Source organism: Misgurnus anguillicaudatus, chromosome 8 (assembly GCF_027580225.2).
Source record: "Misgurnus anguillicaudatus chromosome 8, ASM2758022v2, whole genome shotgun sequence".
NCBI classification, from domain to species: Eukaryota; Metazoa; Chordata; class Actinopteri; order Cypriniformes; family Cobitidae; genus Misgurnus; species Misgurnus anguillicaudatus.
Genome location: NC_073344.2, coordinates 13,122,229 through 13,142,890, shown reverse-complemented (window position 1 = coordinate 13,142,890; position 20,662 = coordinate 13,122,229). Strand labels below are relative to the sequence as shown.

At 36.9% G+C, this 20,662-nt stretch overlaps 1 protein-coding gene across 1 annotated transcript; it reads right to left on the bottom strand.

Annotated features, from left to right (window-relative positions):
- Positions 1 to 5,142: 5,142 nt before the first annotated feature.
- On the bottom strand, positions 5,143 to 19,934 carry stk35l (serine/threonine kinase 35, like). Its single transcript, XM_055213483.2, has 3 exons — positions 19,255 to 19,934; positions 16,827 to 17,567; positions 5,143 to 7,507 (listed from the first exon to the last, which is right to left on the bottom strand). Exons 1-2 carry the CDS (start codon positions 19,718 to 19,720, stop codon positions 16,852 to 16,854), a joined length of 1,182 nt encoding a protein of 393 aa, XP_055069458.1. The 5' UTR covers positions 19,721 to 19,934; the 3' UTR covers positions 5,143 to 7,507; positions 16,827 to 16,851.
- Between the last annotated feature and the right edge of the window lie 728 nt (positions 19,935 to 20,662).

The window sequence follows — 20,662 nt, the reverse complement described above, 5'->3', positions numbered from 1 at the left end:
TAAAGGAAAGAATACTATATTAATTTATTTTTATTTTTTGTTGCTAAATTTTCATTCATAAATGTAGCCTAAGTCATCATACCAAACCATTATTTTTGTTAACTTAAAATATATATCAAGACAATTTTTTCCTACATAAAATAATCAAGACAGTAAGACTTTTTTTGACTCTATCTGCTTTCCTCCATCTGCAGTTTTTTTCTGTGGCTATAAACGATTGAACCAAAATGGTTATGAGGAAATAGCGATGGTTTATTTGATATGTTTGATGGCTGCTTGTGGTTCACGTGGGCTTAAAGGGGACATTTCACAAGACGTTTTTAAAGATGTCAAATAAATCTGTGGTGTCCCCAGAGTACCTATGTAAAGTTTTAGCTCAAAATACCATATAGATAATTTATTATAGCATGTTAAAGAGCACCTATTTCATTGCTAAAACAACGTTATTTTGTGTATTTGGTAAAATACAATGTGTTCGCGTGGTTTATGGTTAAAAACACATTGTTTTCCACACACCTTACATTTTCGTAGCTCCAGATTTCACTATCTTCAGCGCTTTTCCCTGATTGGCCAGCTAATCTGTACGTTGTTATTGGCCTGAATACCTCTGATGTCAGCAGGAAATGTGACGCTTCTTACCGTGTTTGAAAGATTCAGTTTCCGACAGGAGTTAACTTACAGGCTGTGAATCTGAAGAGGGAGGAATTAGGATAATGTCAGTCTTGTCTACATCAACAATTCCAGGAAGTAAACTGTTGCCAACAATCCGTGTGTTTGTTGTAGTCCAAGAAAAGAGATTTACGTTGGAGACGATAACTCGCGTCATCGTTTACTTTGGGATTTGTACCTTTTGCATATCGTTAACATGTACTAATACACACTTACACACCAAATGAAATGAAAAAACGTGAATCGAACAATAGGTGCTCTTTAAAATGGCCACTTTGTAGGTGTGAGCAAAAATGTGTTGTTTTTGAATATGTCCCTTTTAAATTTTAAATGCAAATGAGTCTCGGCACTAAATGGCAGTGCTGTGGTTGGATAGTGCAGATTAAGGGGTGGATTTTATTGTAATAAGATCCCCTTCTGACATCACAAGGGGAAGCTTAATTTCAATGACCTATTTTTCCACAGGCTTGCAGAGAATGGTTTACCAAAACTAAGTTACTGGGTTTTTCGTTTTCATGTTTTCTAGGTTGAAAGAAGCACCGGGGACCCGATTATAGCACTTGGAAACATGAAAAAAGTAATATTTTCATGATTTGTCCCCTTTAAATGATCTTAGTGTCGATTTCTCAAGGCACCTCTGTAAAAATCGATGTGGGTTTGTACCAACATGAGAGTGAGTAAATGGTGACACAATTTTCATTTTTGGGTGAACTATCCCTTCAAGGATGCCAATCAGTAGGCCAATTAGTGCACAGGGCTATATTTAAAAACTATTCAAAAGCCATATTATCATGTCACCTCTGTTAAGTCAGATTACTCTCTCTCTATTTAAACATTTTAGATCTTGAATGTTCTGAAATGAAAAAGCACTTTAACCCTACTATTATGTTTGGGGTCAACTTGACCCCAAAGCTATTTGACATTTCAGAAAAATATGCTAATTGTATTTTTAAACCTTTAAACCCACTTTTTTGACATTTCCTTAAAACTTTTTGACTTGAAGTTACTTTTAGTCACTTTGGATAAAAGTGTCTGCCAAGTATATAAACCAGTAAACACAGTGTTCCTGTAAAAAACGATGAGTGTTTTTTATTATTAATATGTGAAAAACTGGTAAAACTGTTCTCAAATAAAATAAGTGTTATATACTATTTTCATTACTACTTTTATTGTTTTACTAAATATACACTAAATGCATGTGCTACAAAAATTCACAGAAATGAATATATTAAATAAACAATTTATGTAGCTATATAAAAAATAAAGTTTTTTTTGCTACAATTTTATTTAAAATTTGAAATTTTAGCATATTTGCAAACATTAAAAGTGTTTCTAAAATATGAACATAACAGGAGAGTTAAGGCTCTTTAAAGATTTTGCACTGCTCCAATTCCACCACAAGAGGGCACTGCTGGTAAGAGTTAATTGTAAGATTTGTTATTGTAACTGCTTTGTTTTTTTTTTGTTTTTTTTTATTTAGCCTGCATTTACATCTATTTAATAATTTAGCAAGAAAAAAGTCATATATTTAAAGTATTTATTTTATTATTCCCTCTTTATATTAGGCTGTTTTGCCTCTGTTTTGGCTTTCAGTGGGTCAGACAGTGATGTCAGTCATAAATCATTTAATCCCAAAGGAATCAAAAAAGACAATCTCAGTTGTCACAAAACAAGACGTTTGTGTCTCTTTATTTGTATTTGTTATAATGTTTAATAATTCACATGGTTTCTGCTGACCTGTTATCTAACTTTATAAACAGAATATTAGTCTTATCAATACTGGTTATTGGGAAATAAGTGCACTCCATTAATATAGTCAACCAAGACGTGTTGGATGATATGCTTAACGTTTTAATCGTATGTTCAAATTATTAACAAAAATCTTTTGTTCTCAAGGATATCAAACACGAATATTCACCATGTCATGTATCTTGTTCATATTTATCAATGGTGTCAATGTTAGGAACGTGCACTACACCTATTGCTGAAAAAAATATTATTTTATGGCTACCCATTCCTGTATTAATGACCTTATTTTTTTCCTCTCTCTGACGCACGTATGCCCTATTTGGAGTGACCTAAATCTAGCGAAGCATCATTCATAATGCTGCATTGTACTGCAAACTTCCAGAAATATTCTAATCAGGGCAGAAAGAACTGACCAAAATACCTGAAATCTATCTAAAAAATGTAGCTTTAATAGCTACCATAACAAAAAGCTTCAGCTACCAAATGTATACCCTGTAACTTGTATCTTAAGTGATAGGATTGCAAAGGTCAAGGGTTTAAATCCTATATAATGTGCACAACATCTCAATGCAAAACCAAAGTCAGTTTGGATTAAAGAAATGTGAGATGAGTTGGAATCTCTAATCCATGGTGTTGGAGTTTTGTTTTGTTATATTTTTACGCTTACAATGTTTTACAGAATTTTGAATTGGAATGATGAAACAATAATAATCACTAAACTTTATCATTTGTTAAAATCAGTTAAATATATTAATTGCACGGTTTATCAGTTTATTAAACAATAGCAATCTTTCAGCAGTAAAACCTGATAATCTCATGTGAAATAATATTCACAAAATATTGTGAAATTAGGCTTGTATTTGTGTATCAGCAACCACTGAACCATCACTCTCTAATACACACACACACGCATACAGTTACATAATGACAACCATAGTAAAGCTGTTTCCACTAGCGTTGGGGTCACGGAGTACAAAGACACATTTCCAAAAACAGAGACCTTCCCCCATACCATCAATGAAGACTGAACATAACCCAACCCCCAGTGTTTTCATGTGCTTTTCAAGACTCTTTGCCTGTCACTGCCTTTTTTTTTACATATAGACCGTTTGACTTATTTGATAATATTTTTAATAATTTTCTAGAAATTACACTGCTTTTAATTTTGAGGTTTAATAGTTGAGCCCAGACAAGATTGTGATGTTTTTGGACACATCAGGCAGGTGTTTGTGTGCTGTGCATGGGAACGAAATGTCCCCTTACACATGACTGCCTGACACAACAAGCTATGAGACCATCACTTTTGTTTTAAGAGGGGATTTATCTTGTCTGAACTGATTAGTTTAAAATGCCTTTTGTGATTATCAGTCAAAAGAAGTCAAACAAGTACTTGCAGCAGTAGTAGCCAGACTGGTTATCAACCTAATATTTGGACTCTGAATTACAGGATAACTAGCATTTCTGTTTTGGTTTAGGGCTGTAAGGCGGGTATGCAAGCACAGCACACATTAAATTACACTCAGTATTAATAACAAACCTTTTTGCATTAAAGGCAAAGTTTAAAAAGTGTTCAGATGCTGCTACCCAGTCTCAAAAAGTCTTGTGATATATTCACTTTTTTTAATTCTTTTTTCGTGCTATTAACACGAGTTTTCGTGTTTTTTCGTGATCGTATAACGAATTCCTGTTTTCGTGTGATTATCACGTATTGGTTACTCAACTGCTTTTTCCTATTTTTAAACCATTGTCACTTCGGTTTAGGGTTAGATTTGGTGCTTGCATTAGAAAGTCACTTTATATATTAGTTTATACTATTTTTTTCTGATTTTCTTTTATATGTCGCCTGGCGTTAGGGTTAGAGTTGGGTTTGGGATGTCATTTTATGTAAATCTAATCCTAAACCGAAGCAACAATGGTAAGAAAATAGGACAAAACAGTTGAGTAACCAATACGTGATAATCACACGAAAACAGGAATTCGTTATACGATCACTCAAAAAATACCTCACTATAGACGGTTTCATCGGACGCACGTGATACACGTCTGGATCCGAACCTTACTTCCGGTTTCGTTTTTTTAATGGCCTGACTAGTTGCTAAACTGATCTCTTGAACAAATGCCTCGTCGAAAATAACAAATGTTTTGGTTTCCTATCTATGTGTTGTTTTTTTGCTTGTTATATAAATAAACTACGTTTAAAGAACTTTGTTGTTATTTATTCTTAGCGGAGTTTACCGGAAGTTACGTGCGAACCGCGACAGCCACTTGTTTATGTTGTTACTGCTGAAACGGTCTATATAACGAAATTTCGTGAGACTTAGATTAGCCCAGATTAGGAAACAGCTGATAGAAATGCAATCATACGACCTCCTGTAAAATGCACTAAAAAATTATTCATTCAATTTACTCATTTTTTTAAGGTAAGTGGTTGCAATCAATTTATTTAAGCTACATTTAAAAAAATAGAAAAAATTAAATAAAAACTTAAATGTAGCTTAAATAAATTGATTGCAACCACTAACCTTAAAAAATTAGTGAATTGAAAGAATATTTTTTTCAGTGTGCTGTGGCATTTTTGGTGCAATGCTGTGACCCAACTGGTCTCATTCAATTATTATTTGTGCAACTCCATTTGGTCCCACTAGATTATACATGGTTCTTTGTTCAAATGCAAAACATTTTGCATATTATCCTCATAAAATATAAAAAAACACACAGGCTGACTACACATAAACATGGTTTATTAAACACAAGGAGCGTTGAAACAAAAAAGGGAATGAGACACTAATTCAGTGTGCCTCCACATGTTCTAGTGTGCTTAACACAAATAAAAGTCCTTTTCAAAAAATGTCCAAATTTTACAAACCAGAAGCACACAGTGCCCCAGAAAAAAAATAAAAATAAAAAAGAGCCAAAAGACAGAACATTGAAAATCTGTAGAGGCTAATTTATCAGAGCAGCATTGTACAGAGTCAAGGAAGCAGAGGTTGCATAGACATGTTTTACAGTCAAGCCACGAGAAATACAAAGAAAAACATGGAAATCGGGTAAAGGCATTCAAACAGGATGTGAGCTTCTATTATGTTCCGTTTACTTTTAGAGAGAGAAGAGAATGAGCGAGAGAGACTCAGTGCAAGTGCAGTCTAATACTGGTTCTTTTGACTGCTGCGACAAAAAACCCATTTAAGCTTTCCCAAACATTCAAACTGAAACAAGACAAATGCTTGAACATTCACCAACTTAGTTTTAAGAACCAGAGCTAAAACCATGGTTCTTAAAATATTACACTGTATTTGATCCTCATAAAAGGTACAATCATTTAAAATGCCTTTCAGGAAAAGAAATACCAGATGTGGATTACAAGAAATACAGACACGGTGAGCAAGAGTCATACAGACGGGTAGAGCCTTTATATAATACAACAAATTGTCCCTATATGAAGAAGAATGCATTCCAGAATATTCCAACTTAAAACATTTTAAACCCAAGAATGAAGTTTCTCCTCAAGTTTCTGCTACAGCAGACAGTGATCAAGAATAAAAGAGCAGCGGAAATAAAAAAACTTAAAATACTAGTGAAAAAAGTTTGCAACTGTGAATTTATTATTCTAAAACAAAAAATATACAATAAATAAAAACATCTGAAGAACATTAACTAATTCTCTCTTTAAAAAAGAAACAAACAAAAAGCATGGTTAGTTAATTTTGTGAATTAGTAGTTACTAAAACACAAGAGTGCTGAGGTAGAATTAAAACACACAAAACTTTCAGGCAAAACCCCACCACTAAACACACAAAAATCTTCTCTATGAAGTTTAGGTCAGAATACACATGAATGTAAAACTGCAAATTGTACCACTATAGAGCTCCCATCTTATATTTGAGGAACGACACCAACTTTATTTTAAGCATCAAGTTGAAAGTTAACAAAAAAAACCATGTTAAAATGAATAAAAAAAACACTGTTCTATATTGGAAATGTATTAGTTAAAACAAAAAAAAAACAAAAATAACACTCGCTTCTAACTGGTTCCTTTAATCATACTTGACAAAAACCATATCCTAATCTAGCACTTCCAAAAATAGCATAACCATATTTTTATAAGAGTGTTTGTCTGTGTTCTGAAGGGATTTTTTAAACTGCATGTTCGTGAAGGCCAGTTTGGCCAAGAAATAATCTCAGGCAATGATAAACTGCTTTCAATTGAAGACTAAATCTAAAGTCCTCCACTATTAAAAAGCTTACGATGTAGTGCATGTTTAAAAGATAAAGCTGTAAATCAGGAAAAAAGGGTTTAAATCTCATTTATACAATTACACATCAAGGCACAGAGTTTAATATGCATTTACAGAAATCTCAATATTGGGCTTCTGCAATTTAACAATTATGAGCATTTTATTAGCCAAATAAAACCAAGCTTAACTATCAATTTCAACTGTGGTGGTATAACAAAAGGGGACTAAAGATTTTCAAGTTTTGTGGATTTGTTTTTACTCAAGTAAGATCAAATGAATGGACCCATGAGCATGTTAATCAAGTTAAGCTTAACACAATGCATGAAAATGGTCTGTAACCTGATAATCATGCATAAATATATTCAGCTCAAAATGTATGTTTCTTTTAAAGGTTCAGAAAACAAATATTACTGATGGAAGTAAATGTTAACAGATTGAATTCTGAACTGAATTCTGTAATTTTACTGAATAACAAACATGTCTTATGCCAAAAGATGTTTTAATAATATGTGTAAGTAGGAAATCCTCATAGAGAAATGTTTAAAGTGTTGAATAAAACAGCTTGCTTGATTTAGCTTGATTGTTATAACTGTATTACAATGCTTTTCTTCACTTTAAGTGATGTATTTGACGATTGAATCGAGCTAAATGCTTCTGGGCTAGAGCTGAAAAATGACATTTTGTGATAAATCACCCCTGTAAACAAACAGCAATGGTCAGTTGAAAAATCTATGGGGCAAAATTTGGTGTTCAAGCTTAGTACTTTGTACTCTTCACATTAAACCAGCGATTGGAAGGTTCACAGTTTTTCCAAGCGACGGGGTCCCTTCTGTTTTGTTGTGGACAGGGAAAGCCTAAAAAAAAAAGAGAATACAAAATAACAATTAATTACATTGACACACAACACGTCAAATAATTACTCATCAGACTACATATTCATACACTATGAAAAATTCCTTGTTGCACTTACATTTTAAGTTGAATCAATTTGAATTTACAATTCATTGGAACTTTCTTGACTAATGAGGAGTTAATAAATTATAAAAATAGTTGAATTAGCTTAAGGCAACTTCTCACTAGTCAAAAAAAGTTAAAATGAATTGTAAATTTAATTTGATTCAACTTTAAAAAAAAAAAAGTGCAACAAGGAATTGATATAGAAGGAAGCACTACATACACTGAAAAAAAAATGATTCATTCAATTTACTCAATTTTTTAAGGTAAGTGGTTGCAATCAATGTATTTAAGCTAAAATAAATACATTGATTGCACCCACAAATTGAGTAAATAGATTAATTGAATGAAGTCTTCACAGGTCCACTTAGACTAGTGGGTTCAGGTCTTGAAGTTTTACATGTGCCTCGGACACGGGTCAGGTATAATATAGCGGCATTGGCTAAATTGGTTGCGAGGCCACCAGGGTTTCTTTCTGTCTGACTGGTGCGTGCGGGGTTGCAGACACGTCGGTGGCGTTAACATTCGGGTCAGATTGGTTAAAAAAAATGCCACTGGTACGGGTCAGACTCAGGTTTTATTTTCTCGGGTTGGGACTTTCTTAAAATCTTTTAACTGGCGCAGCCCTTTTTGAGTGGGTGGGTGGGGGTGAAAAAGTGAAGTACACCTTCAAATGAATATTACTCTGGTATTTTTTGGTCTAGATAGAAGCCTTATTTTGGTCTTGTTTTAAAGATGACACTTATGGAACTATTAAATACATAAAAATGGTTATAGCAGTTTAAATGTATTATAATGAATAAAAATGCTGCATTATAGTATTATTTTATACATAAAATTACCAAAAAATTAGGTTTGTGTTGGTTTGCTGCATACTCTTGTCACAAATTAATAAATTACAGTCACTGCATTATTATTAGGGGTGCGCGGGGCAAAAGCGGGGTTAGTTGTAATACAGAGTATGGACCATTTACATTGTTGCAGAGGGTTGAGCGATTTGTTATTTTCCGTATTGTTTTCAAGCTGCCAAATGGATGGTCTCAAGCAAATTTATGTAAAGGTATAAATGTTTTTCCATAGAGTGTTTTGGTGGCATGCAAGAATTTTTTTTGCATGTTTTTTTTGTTTTCTGAGTTGGGTGTATAAGATACCAAACCAATGTTATGTCATCTTAATCAGTGTCTTGTTGACTAAAACATAGCATCATTTTGAAATATGTCTGCTGCAGCTCTTAACAACTTTTTTGGGAGGCCTGAAAATATTTTCACCCAGCGGTTTATTGTAACGCTGTGTTACAACTAACCCCTCAGAATTAACCATATGGAAACGGCTAACGTTAGCGTAATTCTTGCTGTTGTTTTAAAGGTGCAATTTGTAAGATATTTGCAGTAAAATATCCAAAAACCACTATGCCAGTGTTATATATTTTGTCCAACTGATTACTATTAATATCTGTAATGTTTTCAACTACTTGTAAATCGTGAGAAAATTGCCATTCAAAACATTGACACGTGGCAGTGCAGTCTCCTGTTAATGACGTTAATATCCACGTGACCCTCTGTTACCGCCTTACTGACGTAAAAAGCACATGACAACAGTGTCGTGTACAAATGCGGAAGTATGCGTTAGCGCCTGTTGGGCTGCACGCTTGTTTATGGACTAAGATTACTCTTTACCGTCTGCCGCTGGTTGTGTCAGCAAAGACAGCTCCCGTAAGCGTACGGGCCAACCAAACGACCCAAGAAGAGTTTGGAACAAGACGAGAAAAAGAATGAGGATTAATATGGGTGTTGCATTATCTGGATAGAGAGAGCTTCACGACAACATTTAACTAGACAGAGATGCTGATCTTGCTTGTTTTTAACCCGAAGGGTAAGTTGTTTTGATTCGTAACTCTTTAAAAATCGTATGCTATTATATCGATCACAAGATTAGTGTGTAGATTGTAATCAGTTCGTCTTCCCGCGGACAATATAATGCACTTTAAGTATTGTACAGCAATAAGACACTTACTAATAGAGTAGAGTTTGGTACTGTACAGTCTATCATAATTTGACATCATAACCTCACAATAAGATTTGTACTGTCAATACATTATGTGAAAAATCATTTTAGATTGTAAGTTTGAACACTTAATTCTGTGCTGTGTTAACACACGAATTTGGACTCATACTGTAACATCTATGACTAACAATTTCGTTTTAAACATCAAATATAACATTTTATATTGAAACGCAACATTTATAAGACTTGATTACCTTATCCGTCAACGTGATTTCTCATTCGCGTCTGATTAATGGCCATCAGCGGTTGAGTTAAAGACTACAAATCCCATAATTCCACGCTGCCTCAGAGCGTCATTAATCAACGCAATTTGTTGATATTGCCGTTTTAGCGCCATCTAGTGGCGAATTTTACGTATTCCATCTTTAAATAGGCTAAACATGAATGATTGCTTGCTGCCAACAAAATAAATCTGCCTGTCTTATCAAAAATCGTGTGCCAAATTTATTTTTGTTCATATCTTTGATATTGATTGAATAAGGTCACGTCAAAGATTGAAATCACAATGAAATGAATGGCTAAAATCAGACTTTGATTTTCATTATCTCAGAATTTGATTTGGAGATTTTAGTATGGTTTTTACAGACTGGGTCACATATAAAATTATTTTGTTTTTTTGTCATAAATGTGCTGCTTTTCCCCACATATTTAGACATTTGTATCCATTTTATTTGAACCATGATTAGATGAGGGATGAATAGTGTAGATACCAGTCTATTATAGGCAGATATATAAACAATATCCATATATACAAAATAGTATTGAAATATTTGCATGCAAACTTAATTTTTAGCAAATGTTACAATTAACCCTACCTATGAAGAAAGTTGTAACATTTGCACTTCTGTCATGTTTGGTGTAATTGTCCAAGAATGGTAAGTAATAGAAACAAACTTCAAATGTTCATTTGTAGCAGAGATGTGTTTTGCTTGTGTAAAAATATAATTAAAGGAACAGTATGTAAGAATTTTTTTATCAATTAATCATAAAATGGCCCTGATATGTCACTAGACATCAAGAAATAATTTTTTATTTCAAATACTTTTATCACTGACAACAGTGGTCCGGCCAGGAGTTGCAGCCCTCAACTGATGTTTATGTTGTCATGTTGTGTATTGGCCACCAGTGGTATGATTGCAGTACCAGTTTTAGCCACAAGTTTTGTGACGCAGTATCAGTTTTGGCCACAATCCTACATACTGTACCTTTAATCACTCAAATTTTTTTTAATGATTGAGCCAAAACAAAACAAAAAGCGTTAGGTTGTGCCCCGCTCTTCCCTACTGCTTAAACGTTTTGAAATATGAAAACTACATTCTTAGACCTTTCCAACATATAGTTTGTCGTGATGGATTAACACATGCAAAATATTAAACTCAGGTGTCGGGTTTGGGTCATTTCGGGCCCTTACTACATAGACACACACACAAGTTTGTGTTTGTTGTTTGCCATATTTTGATAAGTTTGATAAGATACAAAACATAAGTGAGTGACCTTTGTAGATGGACTACATAGACAACATTTACAGCTTTAGCGTTAACAAAGCTAAAAAAACAACACATCTAAAAGACTCAAAATGTAGAGTAAAAATGAAGAGAAAATAACACACACACACACACACACACACACACACACACACACACACACAAAAGGGGTGTGACAATTCAAGCATTAAGAGTGGCTGGGCTAAAACTGTGCATGTGGTGGTGCCATCACGGCTGGCGAAGTGTTGCGTAACTCCTGACTCTGAAATGGGTCGAAATCCCATCAGATTGCAGATCGAGTAAACAGATTTGCATGCATTCAGAAAGCATTCACAAACAGCAAATTCAGTGCATGTAATCTTGCATTAGTCAGCACGGATCTTTAAGCCTCTTAACCGCGTACAGTACACCTCACCATCCCGCCCTCAACCCCCTCTCCGTGTCCTGCGGCTCAAACTATGTGCTGAGTCAGAAATAGCTACTGAATGGCCGGCTGCAGTCGCTCTGACTAACAAACATGCGCCGTTTGGGACCAAACCCACCCTCTTTCTCTCACGTCCCGCACATACAGCACTGTCTGAGAGCAAATTATCCTCGCAGTGTTCTTCTTTTCCAGCCCGAGCACTGCAATGTTAAAATGAGAGGGGGATGGTGAACAAAAGACGAGAGCAGTAGACAGCTGTAACGTCCTCATAATGCCTGAAACACTGCACCCCCTTTTAAGTAATTAACCCATCCCCCTGTTATACATGTGTGCCCACAAACACAATACTGGTGACAAATACCAGATGCTTACCTTTATACAAAATAAAACTGTGTAGGGGCAATCCAACTTATTTTTTGGGGGGGTGTGGCAAGGTAAAAGATTAGACTGTCAGCTATGCGTGGCATGTCAAAACATCTTTTCACTTTTGGACTACGAGCAAATCAGTCACCTGATGAGAATTTGCACCCCAGGGAAAAAAGGCATTAAAAAGAGAGAGAGAGAGAGAAAGGTGAATAGGTGCGGTTGTATAATAGCTATCCCAGCATGCACTTAAAAAAAAACAGAGCAGGCAAGTCCTCAGATTTACAATAACTCGTTTAAATGATCAATCATGCGTATACTGTCTGTAGGAATCGAAATATGAAATGTTTACGAGAGAAAGAGGGAGCGTAGTCATAACCATAATGAAAATATAAAGGTTAAAGCAGACAGCAGCACTTTCAGCGAAGCGAGATAACTCCCTAATAAATTAACTCGATAATATTCCCAAAATACAATGAGCTGTATTCAAATCTCGATATGCTGAGCCACCTACAACAGAACAGAACTTCCTTTATTGCTGTGGGAATTTCTAAACAATAAAGACACTGACACACCTTTTAGAAATATCAACTTGTGGTGATGCTGGTGTTACGTTTCACCAGCACAAGGTCATGTGTGCATGGTTTCACTTTACTTAAACCCCATTCACACAGACCTTTGGTCCAAGAAAATACCCGTAAAATTGCCAGACAAGCGTCTGTGTGAACACAAACTCGTCCCGTTAATCTTCCGGGATCGTTGCCGGAAAGAAGACCTAGTCAGATACCTTGATAACCCCTCTGTGTGAACAAGAAGCCGCAAGAATGCCGTAATGGGCGTGTTGTAGTGAGGACGCGCGCATCATCACAACAAAAGTTATGGTTCAGCTCCTTAAAATGAGAGATAACATGCATATAAACATTTACCACGAGAAATGTTGCAAACTATATTGACGCATTTATCAGGAAATGATAAATGAGACGCATAAACAATGATGCACGTGCCGTAGTGTGGACACGCGTGTCATGGCAACATGAAGTTGGTTCAACTCTTTAAAATGAGGGATTTACAACATTCCCAACGAGAAATGTCAGCAAACTGGACTGAAGCAGATATCAGGTGGGTTAGCTCGACACTAACTGCGTTGAAACGGAGATCATTCAGCAGCATAAAAGAATATCCTGTCACGTGCTCCTTTGAGCTTATAATAAACAAAAATACCCGCGTGTCATCCCAACAAGATATATCGTTCAGCTCCTCAAAATGCGGGTTTTAAATGCATATAAACAATCACGATGAGAGATCAGGGAGCTTGTCAAATATCCACTCTGAAGCTGAGATCATTCACCAGCATTAGAACGGCGCGTCACGCGCTCCTTTATAATCTTATCATAAACAAAAATGCACGCGAGTGGTTCTTGGAGAGAGAAATAATATATAATATGCAAACTTCAGACGCTGCGTAGAAGAGAGGGCGGGACTTTCAATAGGTCACGTGTCTTTCCGGGACCACCAGTCATGTCAGTGTGAATGAACAAAAAACCTAACCATTCCAGAAAAATCCAGGATGCCTTTCCCGTGTATTTTACGGAATGTCTGTGTGAAAAGGCCTTTAGAAACAAAACTGACAATACTATATAGGCGGTAGACTTGAGGGATCTAGAAGATCATTTTATATTACCATAAAACATTTACTATTTGTTCTCCGGTAGCTTGACTCATCCCCCACCAGCCCTTTTTAAAAAAGTTGCCCGCCAGCATTTATTGTGATTTTCACAAAAGTTTAAAAAAATGCTTTCCAGGAAAATGTTCTTCTAGAAATATATAAACATACCAGGGTTTCCCGCAGCACTTTGCGGTTCGGGTGGCCCGCCTAAGCTGGGAAACCCTACCCTAGGTCATCCAAAAATAAAAAAAATGCACAAAAGGCCGTCAAGTGCATCTCGGAGAATAGTGCGGACGCACTTCACAGCGCGAGCGTGCATGCGCATCATACGCGTCAGTGAAGCGTCACTGGCACGGAAATGTTTTCTCTTAATTGACGTGATAACTTGTCAATGGCGGAGAAATATAGAAAACTGGTAGAACATTGCATTAGCAGCACAAAGGTCATGGATTTGATACCCAAGGAACAAACATACTGATAAAATGTATAGTTTGAATTAGGGATGCACCGAATGTTGTATGATTCACTTCGTATGAAATCATACTAGCAAACTCGTAAAATACGTTAAAAAACTCGGCTGGTTTGCTGAATTTATAAAGCGTTGCTATTTGATCATGACATCAAAAATGTTATTGCTTGGTAAAATTTATTTAAAAAAAAATCCTTTTTCTAAATTTTTTCTAAAAAATGCCGGGCTCAATAAGAGACGAGCCTAGCTCCTTGGGTTGTAATTTAAACTATGCTGGGTTGTTTCAACCCATTGTTGTGCCAAATATGAAAGTTTTCTGGGGGTTTTTAACCCAATGGCTGGGCTCATCCCTTTTTAACCCAATGCTGGGTTTAAAATATCCCAGCATTGTTTAGAGTGATTTTTGGTAGGGGTCGGCGAAATGGGAAAAATATCATAACACGATTGGTTTATCACAGTTCTTTTTCATGTTGGTTTTTTAAAGACTATTTTGCCATTTGTGAGCCTTAATACAGCCATACTAATGCCCCCACTTAAAAATGCAGTCCTACAAGGAAACAAATATATGCAGGGAAAATGCACAGACACACAATACTTTAAAATCTTCTTTTATTTTCACTTCTTCCAAGAACAGAAAGCTGTGCATTTTCATCACCATAATGTTTGATTCCTGTTCTTTGTTTTCTTGATGTTTGATTTAAACTTTGTTTGCAATGGTGGATCGGCTACTTTTCTTCACTTATCCAAAAATGTTACTGTACTGTAAATGTTGCAAATTAGTGCTGCCCTGACAGCCTGGTTAAGTAATAATTTGAATAAGAAATCATTTGTATTGCATATGTGCCGAACACTGTGCATATACTTGGAAAGCTCTGCGTATTTTCTCGCCTTCATGTAGCGCGCATCTTGTCGTGTACTTATTGTCGGCACAAATCACGATACAACAATGTTTCAGAAAAAATGGATCATGGAGAGATTTCAATCGTTCACGATCAAATATTGTCATATTCAGCAACCGAAACTGTTTAGCCAAAACAGGGGTGTGCTATAATTGGTACATCACTAGTTTGAAGTCATTTTAGATCAAAGTTTCTTCCAAATGCATTAATGTAAGTCGCTTTGTCTGCCAAATAAAAATGTAAAATTGCCACTGGTCAAACTTGGTGAAAACGGTCATTAAAGGGGCGGTGAATTTGTTGATTTTATTGTTTTATACTGTTGTCTGATGTCTACTTATGATGTTTGCATGGTTTTTACATTCAAAAACATCAAAAGCAATAAGTATTAGGCTATTTTGTAACATGGATTAGTGGCTCTCTGGAGAAATGGTTCGTTTGAAGGGGCGGGCCGCATTGAAGACCTGAACGTAAACACCCACTGCTATGATTGGACAGCTTCATTCCCCGTCATTACATGTGGGGAAATGTTTTAAAAACATTAATGTGATAAAAATAGCAGCCGAACACAAATATGTTTGAGCCACAAAAGATTCTGGGTGCTAAAGATGATACACATAACTGACAATACGTATATTAAAAGTAGAAACAAAACTCGACGTGACTAAATTACCATATAAAACACAGTAAGTGTGCATCAGAATCTAAACTGCGGCTAATAAATCCTTATCAATAACTTTGTATATTTCTATTGTGCTTGTGAGGTTGCTTTTACATTCACGTAATGTTAAATTCCACAGTTATATGATAAAAAATAAGCTTTGTTGAGTGTTTGACCTTTCAAACGGAACTCGCCTAAATTACCGTATACAACACAGTAAACGGGCATCAGAATCTAAACTGCGGCTGATAAATCCTTCCTTATAACTAACTTTGTATATTTCTACCTTTAAATTACAGTCATATTGTTAAGTGTTGTACCTTTATTAATCGTTTAATGTTTTTAGTAAATTAAAACAGTCAAACAAACGTGTTTAGACACGGATGTTACAACAGGACATATCAAGCGATCTCTTAAGCAATAGTGAAACGCAGTAACTTAAATAAAGTAAAATGTCTTACTGTGTATTATACTGCTGTGTCAATTGTTGTCAGATCCAATATAAGTGGTGCTTTTAATCACAGTCTCTCTGCAAATCCAGCATCGACTTCTTTACAAACGAATCCATGTACACAACGTTAACAAACGCTCCCCACGAGCTGGAACTTCTTTAAAAGCAAACTTTATCCAAGCATATTGCTAATGTTAAGTTCCAAGCCTCCGAATTGAAGTATTTAGCTTCTGTGTTGTTCCCACGCGGTTCTTCCACAACCGAAAATGCGTTTCCATGGTATCATAACAGATCACCGCGTCAAAATAAAAGTCTCAGAAAAAATTTATTTAAAAAGTCATTTTGGTTAAATTTCTCAATCTTTAAAGACATGTTTACTTACTGAGACACACGTGTGTCACGCGAAGCTGTGGGCGGGGCTACAAAAGTAGACGTGTCCTTTTGGTTATGGGGAGGTGTTTCAATTCTACTTTGACGTCATAGATTTCCGAATTTTAGACTGGAGTGTTTAGCTGGCTTGGTGCCAAAAACGGTTATATTTCAGTAGCACAGACGTTTTCAGTTCTGAAACTTGCAGGATGTTCATTTAAGTATGATGACCTCTTATATAACAAATTATCAAGTTAAAATTGAGTTTTTGATTCACCGCTCCTTTAAAAAAAAAAGTAATCAAAAAACAAATAGAAAAGAAAAAACAGAAGCTTTATCTATACGTGTAAAGAAACGTTGATAAAGGCATACCTCTGTTTGTGTGCAAGCTTAGAGCTTACGCTGCACAGGTGACCTGCCCCATCCGGCTGTGCAGCTCCAACGCGTCCGGTCGGTCCTGAGGATTGACAGCTAACATGTCCTGTAAAAGTTTCCGGAGTGCCTCTGACATATGCGACCGCCTGCGCTGAGGAATACTTAACACCATCTTTGGGTTCTCCAGTAGCGCCTCCCCAACAGGAACAATATCAGAACCCTGTCTCACGTATGTCCCGAGCAGCTCCCGCTTCGACTCTGCGTCAATGAAAGTAATTCTTTCTATCATGGCCCAGATGATAATCCCTAAAGCAAAAATGTCCGCTTTGGCTGTGTAGTGTCCTTCCCAGACCTCCGGTGCCATGTAGAAGTCCGAACCACATGCAGACGAAAGCCAGAATTTGTTGATGTTAACACTGTTCTTATTTTTGTCTTCCGAGTCCCGTACTTCCGCGGCCAGACCGGCGCACACTTTGCTAAGGCCGAAGTCGGCCACTTTCAACACAGGCGCACCGGAACTTTCCGAGATTAGGATGTTATCCGGTTTGAGGTCTCTGTGGACGATGTTGTTCTGATGCAGGAATGCCACGGCGCTGCTCAGCTGCATCATGAAGCTGGAGTTGGTGCTTGGATCTGGCCGGCGGGACAGGATAAACTGATTCAGGTCCCCTCCCTCGCAAAACTCCATAACAAACCACAGGTAGCAAGGTTCGTCAGGACACGACAATACACGCTCACCTAAAAAAAAGCACAAAAACAGAGATTTAAAAATGCAGACAGATATACATAAATGTCAACGTTTCAGTGTGAGCTTTTCGTATATGTGGCCATTTTGAATTAAGCTACAATTACTTTGAAAGAAAGACTGATGGCCGTTTTAGGGGTGGGAATCAATCAATTCTGACTTACCTAGTTGCTGAACAATATGAACATCAAACATAACACAACAGTAATATGAGGTGTGTGTACATTTTAGCACCACTTTGTGGTACTTTGGCGCTTTTCTATTGCAGTACCCCACGGGTCAGGTTGGGTCAGAAAAGGGAGTTTGGGAACTTACAACAAAGCACAGATGACAACAGGTTTGTTAAGGCAGCGCAAGCACAAAGATAATTTAGCATAACGCTCGTCACGATTCTCTCAGACCAATCAGTGATCTACAGTGTTTTCACTTCACGTTTTAGTATCAACTCAGCTCACATGGAACCACAAACAAGGTGGTAAATAAAGTATCGGCTAGGAAGTACTCGACCAGTTTTGTGCGTCTGACTTTGATTTTTGGAGTGTTCTGCACCAGCGTAGACTAAAGCAAGTCAATGTCGCCTTTTATTGGATGATTCTGTCTGTTGAATCGGCAGTGCCACTCATGGGAGTCGGATCAATCTGATCGGATGTTCAGCATAGTCAACCAGTACACAAGAAAAACAGAAGTGACAAAGCAAGCAACGACAAATTCAAATCGAGAGGGAACACACAGATCCTAAAAATAATTGTATTTGAAAGTCACAAAAGGTAAAACCCCTTGTAAGGCAGTCAAGCAGCATGTCGAAACCTGTTTGCCTTTTTTTAATGTAATCAAATCCATTTTGCAGAGTCACTATAACCATTGACCACAACAAAACATAGCAACCCTCCCTTTATATTATAACTACTCATCTTGAACATAAAAGACCCTCTACCCCTTAAAAGCAGAACGGTATTTCATTTATTCCACTTTCCTATACACACGATGACGATCCAATCTAATCCTGCTTTAATTTCCATGTACCATAAATATCGACTGGAAAGCCATTGTGCTTTGTCCTCTAGCAACAATTTGCATATCATACAGTCAGGCAACCTACATGATTCAGAAGAACAACATGTGAAAGCAAGCAAGCAAAGAAAGAGACAGCCAACATTTGTATATTCAAATCATTTGTGCTAAAAATAAATCTAATTTTTTTCTATATAATACGTGTGTGCCAGTTACTTTACACAACGGTTATGTGGAGAATTGTGTTTTAAACCACCTGTATTGTACATATCTGGAGGCTCTGACCCTCCATCCCTCCCCACCCCCAACCTAAGTGTTTCATAACCGAGAAAGGAAGGTGGGGGAGGGCCAATCCGACCGACATTTGCCACCTTACATAAAATGTAAACAATCTTAATGTAGCACACTGACATGCGCAATCCAACTAAAGACAAAGGCCCAGTGTCATCTATGAAGCGTAACACATACGACTTACTGACAAACAATGCACTTTAACTCACTTTGTCCCAGAACATTATTAAATATTGCTGGTCGCTTTGATTGGGGTAAACTGTCACAAAACAAAAGGCACCGTTTCAGTGGCCTAGATCATGACCTCATTAAACAATTCATAAGCGCAAAACATTTGTACAAATAAAATGTCAGTGCTTGGATGAACGTCTTTATTACCTTTTAGTGAGGTCTCCACCAACCTCAAATACTGCTTTGAACGCTTATTGCCATGGCTCATTTTTTGGGCCATCCCGTTCCTCTGGAGCACGCACTCCTCCAGTTGCACGACATTCTCGTGGCGTTTCTCTAAACTGGTGAGAGCCCAAAACTCCGCCAGTGCCAGTTCAACATTCTCAGGCGCGTCGCAACGCAGCTTCTTTACCGCCACTTTCGCTCCGGATTTACGGGCAATGGCTTCGTAAACGACGCCATAACTGCCCCTACCGACTTCACGGAGCAAGTTGTATCGCGGTGCCATAAGCCGCTGTTCAAGATTGCCGTGTTTCGGATGGTCCATATCGTCCACCATTGTTTCATTATCGTCCGTGTTATCGACGCTGAGCGAGCGCAGGACATGGGTGCCTTCCGTTTGCGCACCGGCTCTCCTGCAAGCGCTGCGCGTCCGTTGGCGCTCTCTGTTCATCGCGTCCCTTCACGTTTCGTGCGTGCACATGGAAATATCTTCCGCGTTCATATTTCTGCGTCACGGGCTAGTTTAAGGAAGTTGAAGCCTATTAGATATTAGCAGATATGTTAGTTTAAATACAGTGGCACTCTTTGATTCAATCACCGTCAGGCTTCTCTGAAAGTAGCAAACCTTGAATGAACTGAGAATTTCGCTGGAACGGCCCACTTTCTCGGGCAGGGGGGGCATTCTGACCTATGAGGACATGTGAAAAGTAAACGCCTCTTGTGGCAAAGTTAGATAGGGTTTTATAAGTCGGTTTGTTAAAATGGTAAGGTAACTCAAAAACCCATTGTGTAATGGTTTTTATTGATCTTTAAACAGTATGTGTAGATGCCAACTAAACTAAACACCTAAATACAGTCGCAATACAGCCTAATAGTAATTTTTCTTATCCTACTGAACAACATCGCCACAAACCGGTTGCTAACATTTATTAAGAACCAGACTGTCACAATGATTAACATAACACATTCATGTAAACACAGTCAATGTAGATACATGTAAGCACAGTGTATGGAGCCACCCATGTTGTGACCTCAGATGGTTTCGTCTTTCCAGCATGAGGTTGCATGTGCTCGATTGTTAAGTCACAGTGCACACACGTGGCCTGACACGATGGAAAGCATAGGGGCTTCAGGTGGGATACGCGGGTATTCGGATCAGTGAAAATTGTAAATGAGAAATATTTTGACTTTTTTTTTTTACATCATTTTGCATCAAACTTTTGCTCTATACAATACTTAATTGAAATAAAAAAAATATGCGTAAACATTGTATTGAATTAAACCTGGAAAAAATGAATAGGAATTCTGAAACCAAGTTAAATGGATTAAAATGCCATCACAATTCGCATTCATGCACAGGAATGAGGGCATGTCTGAAACTACTGCCAACATT

Bases quoted from the DNA above. Each gene is read 5' to 3' on its own strand.
- stk35l (XM_055213483.2), bottom strand. From the start codon at position 19,720: ATGAACAGAGAGCGCCAACGGACGCGCAGCGCTTGCAGGAGAGCCGGT. The intron at 17,568-19,254 runs GTAATAAAGACG...GCTTTTTTTTAG, and splicing joins GGTGGAGACCTCACTAAAAG to GTGAGCGTGTATTGTCGTGT.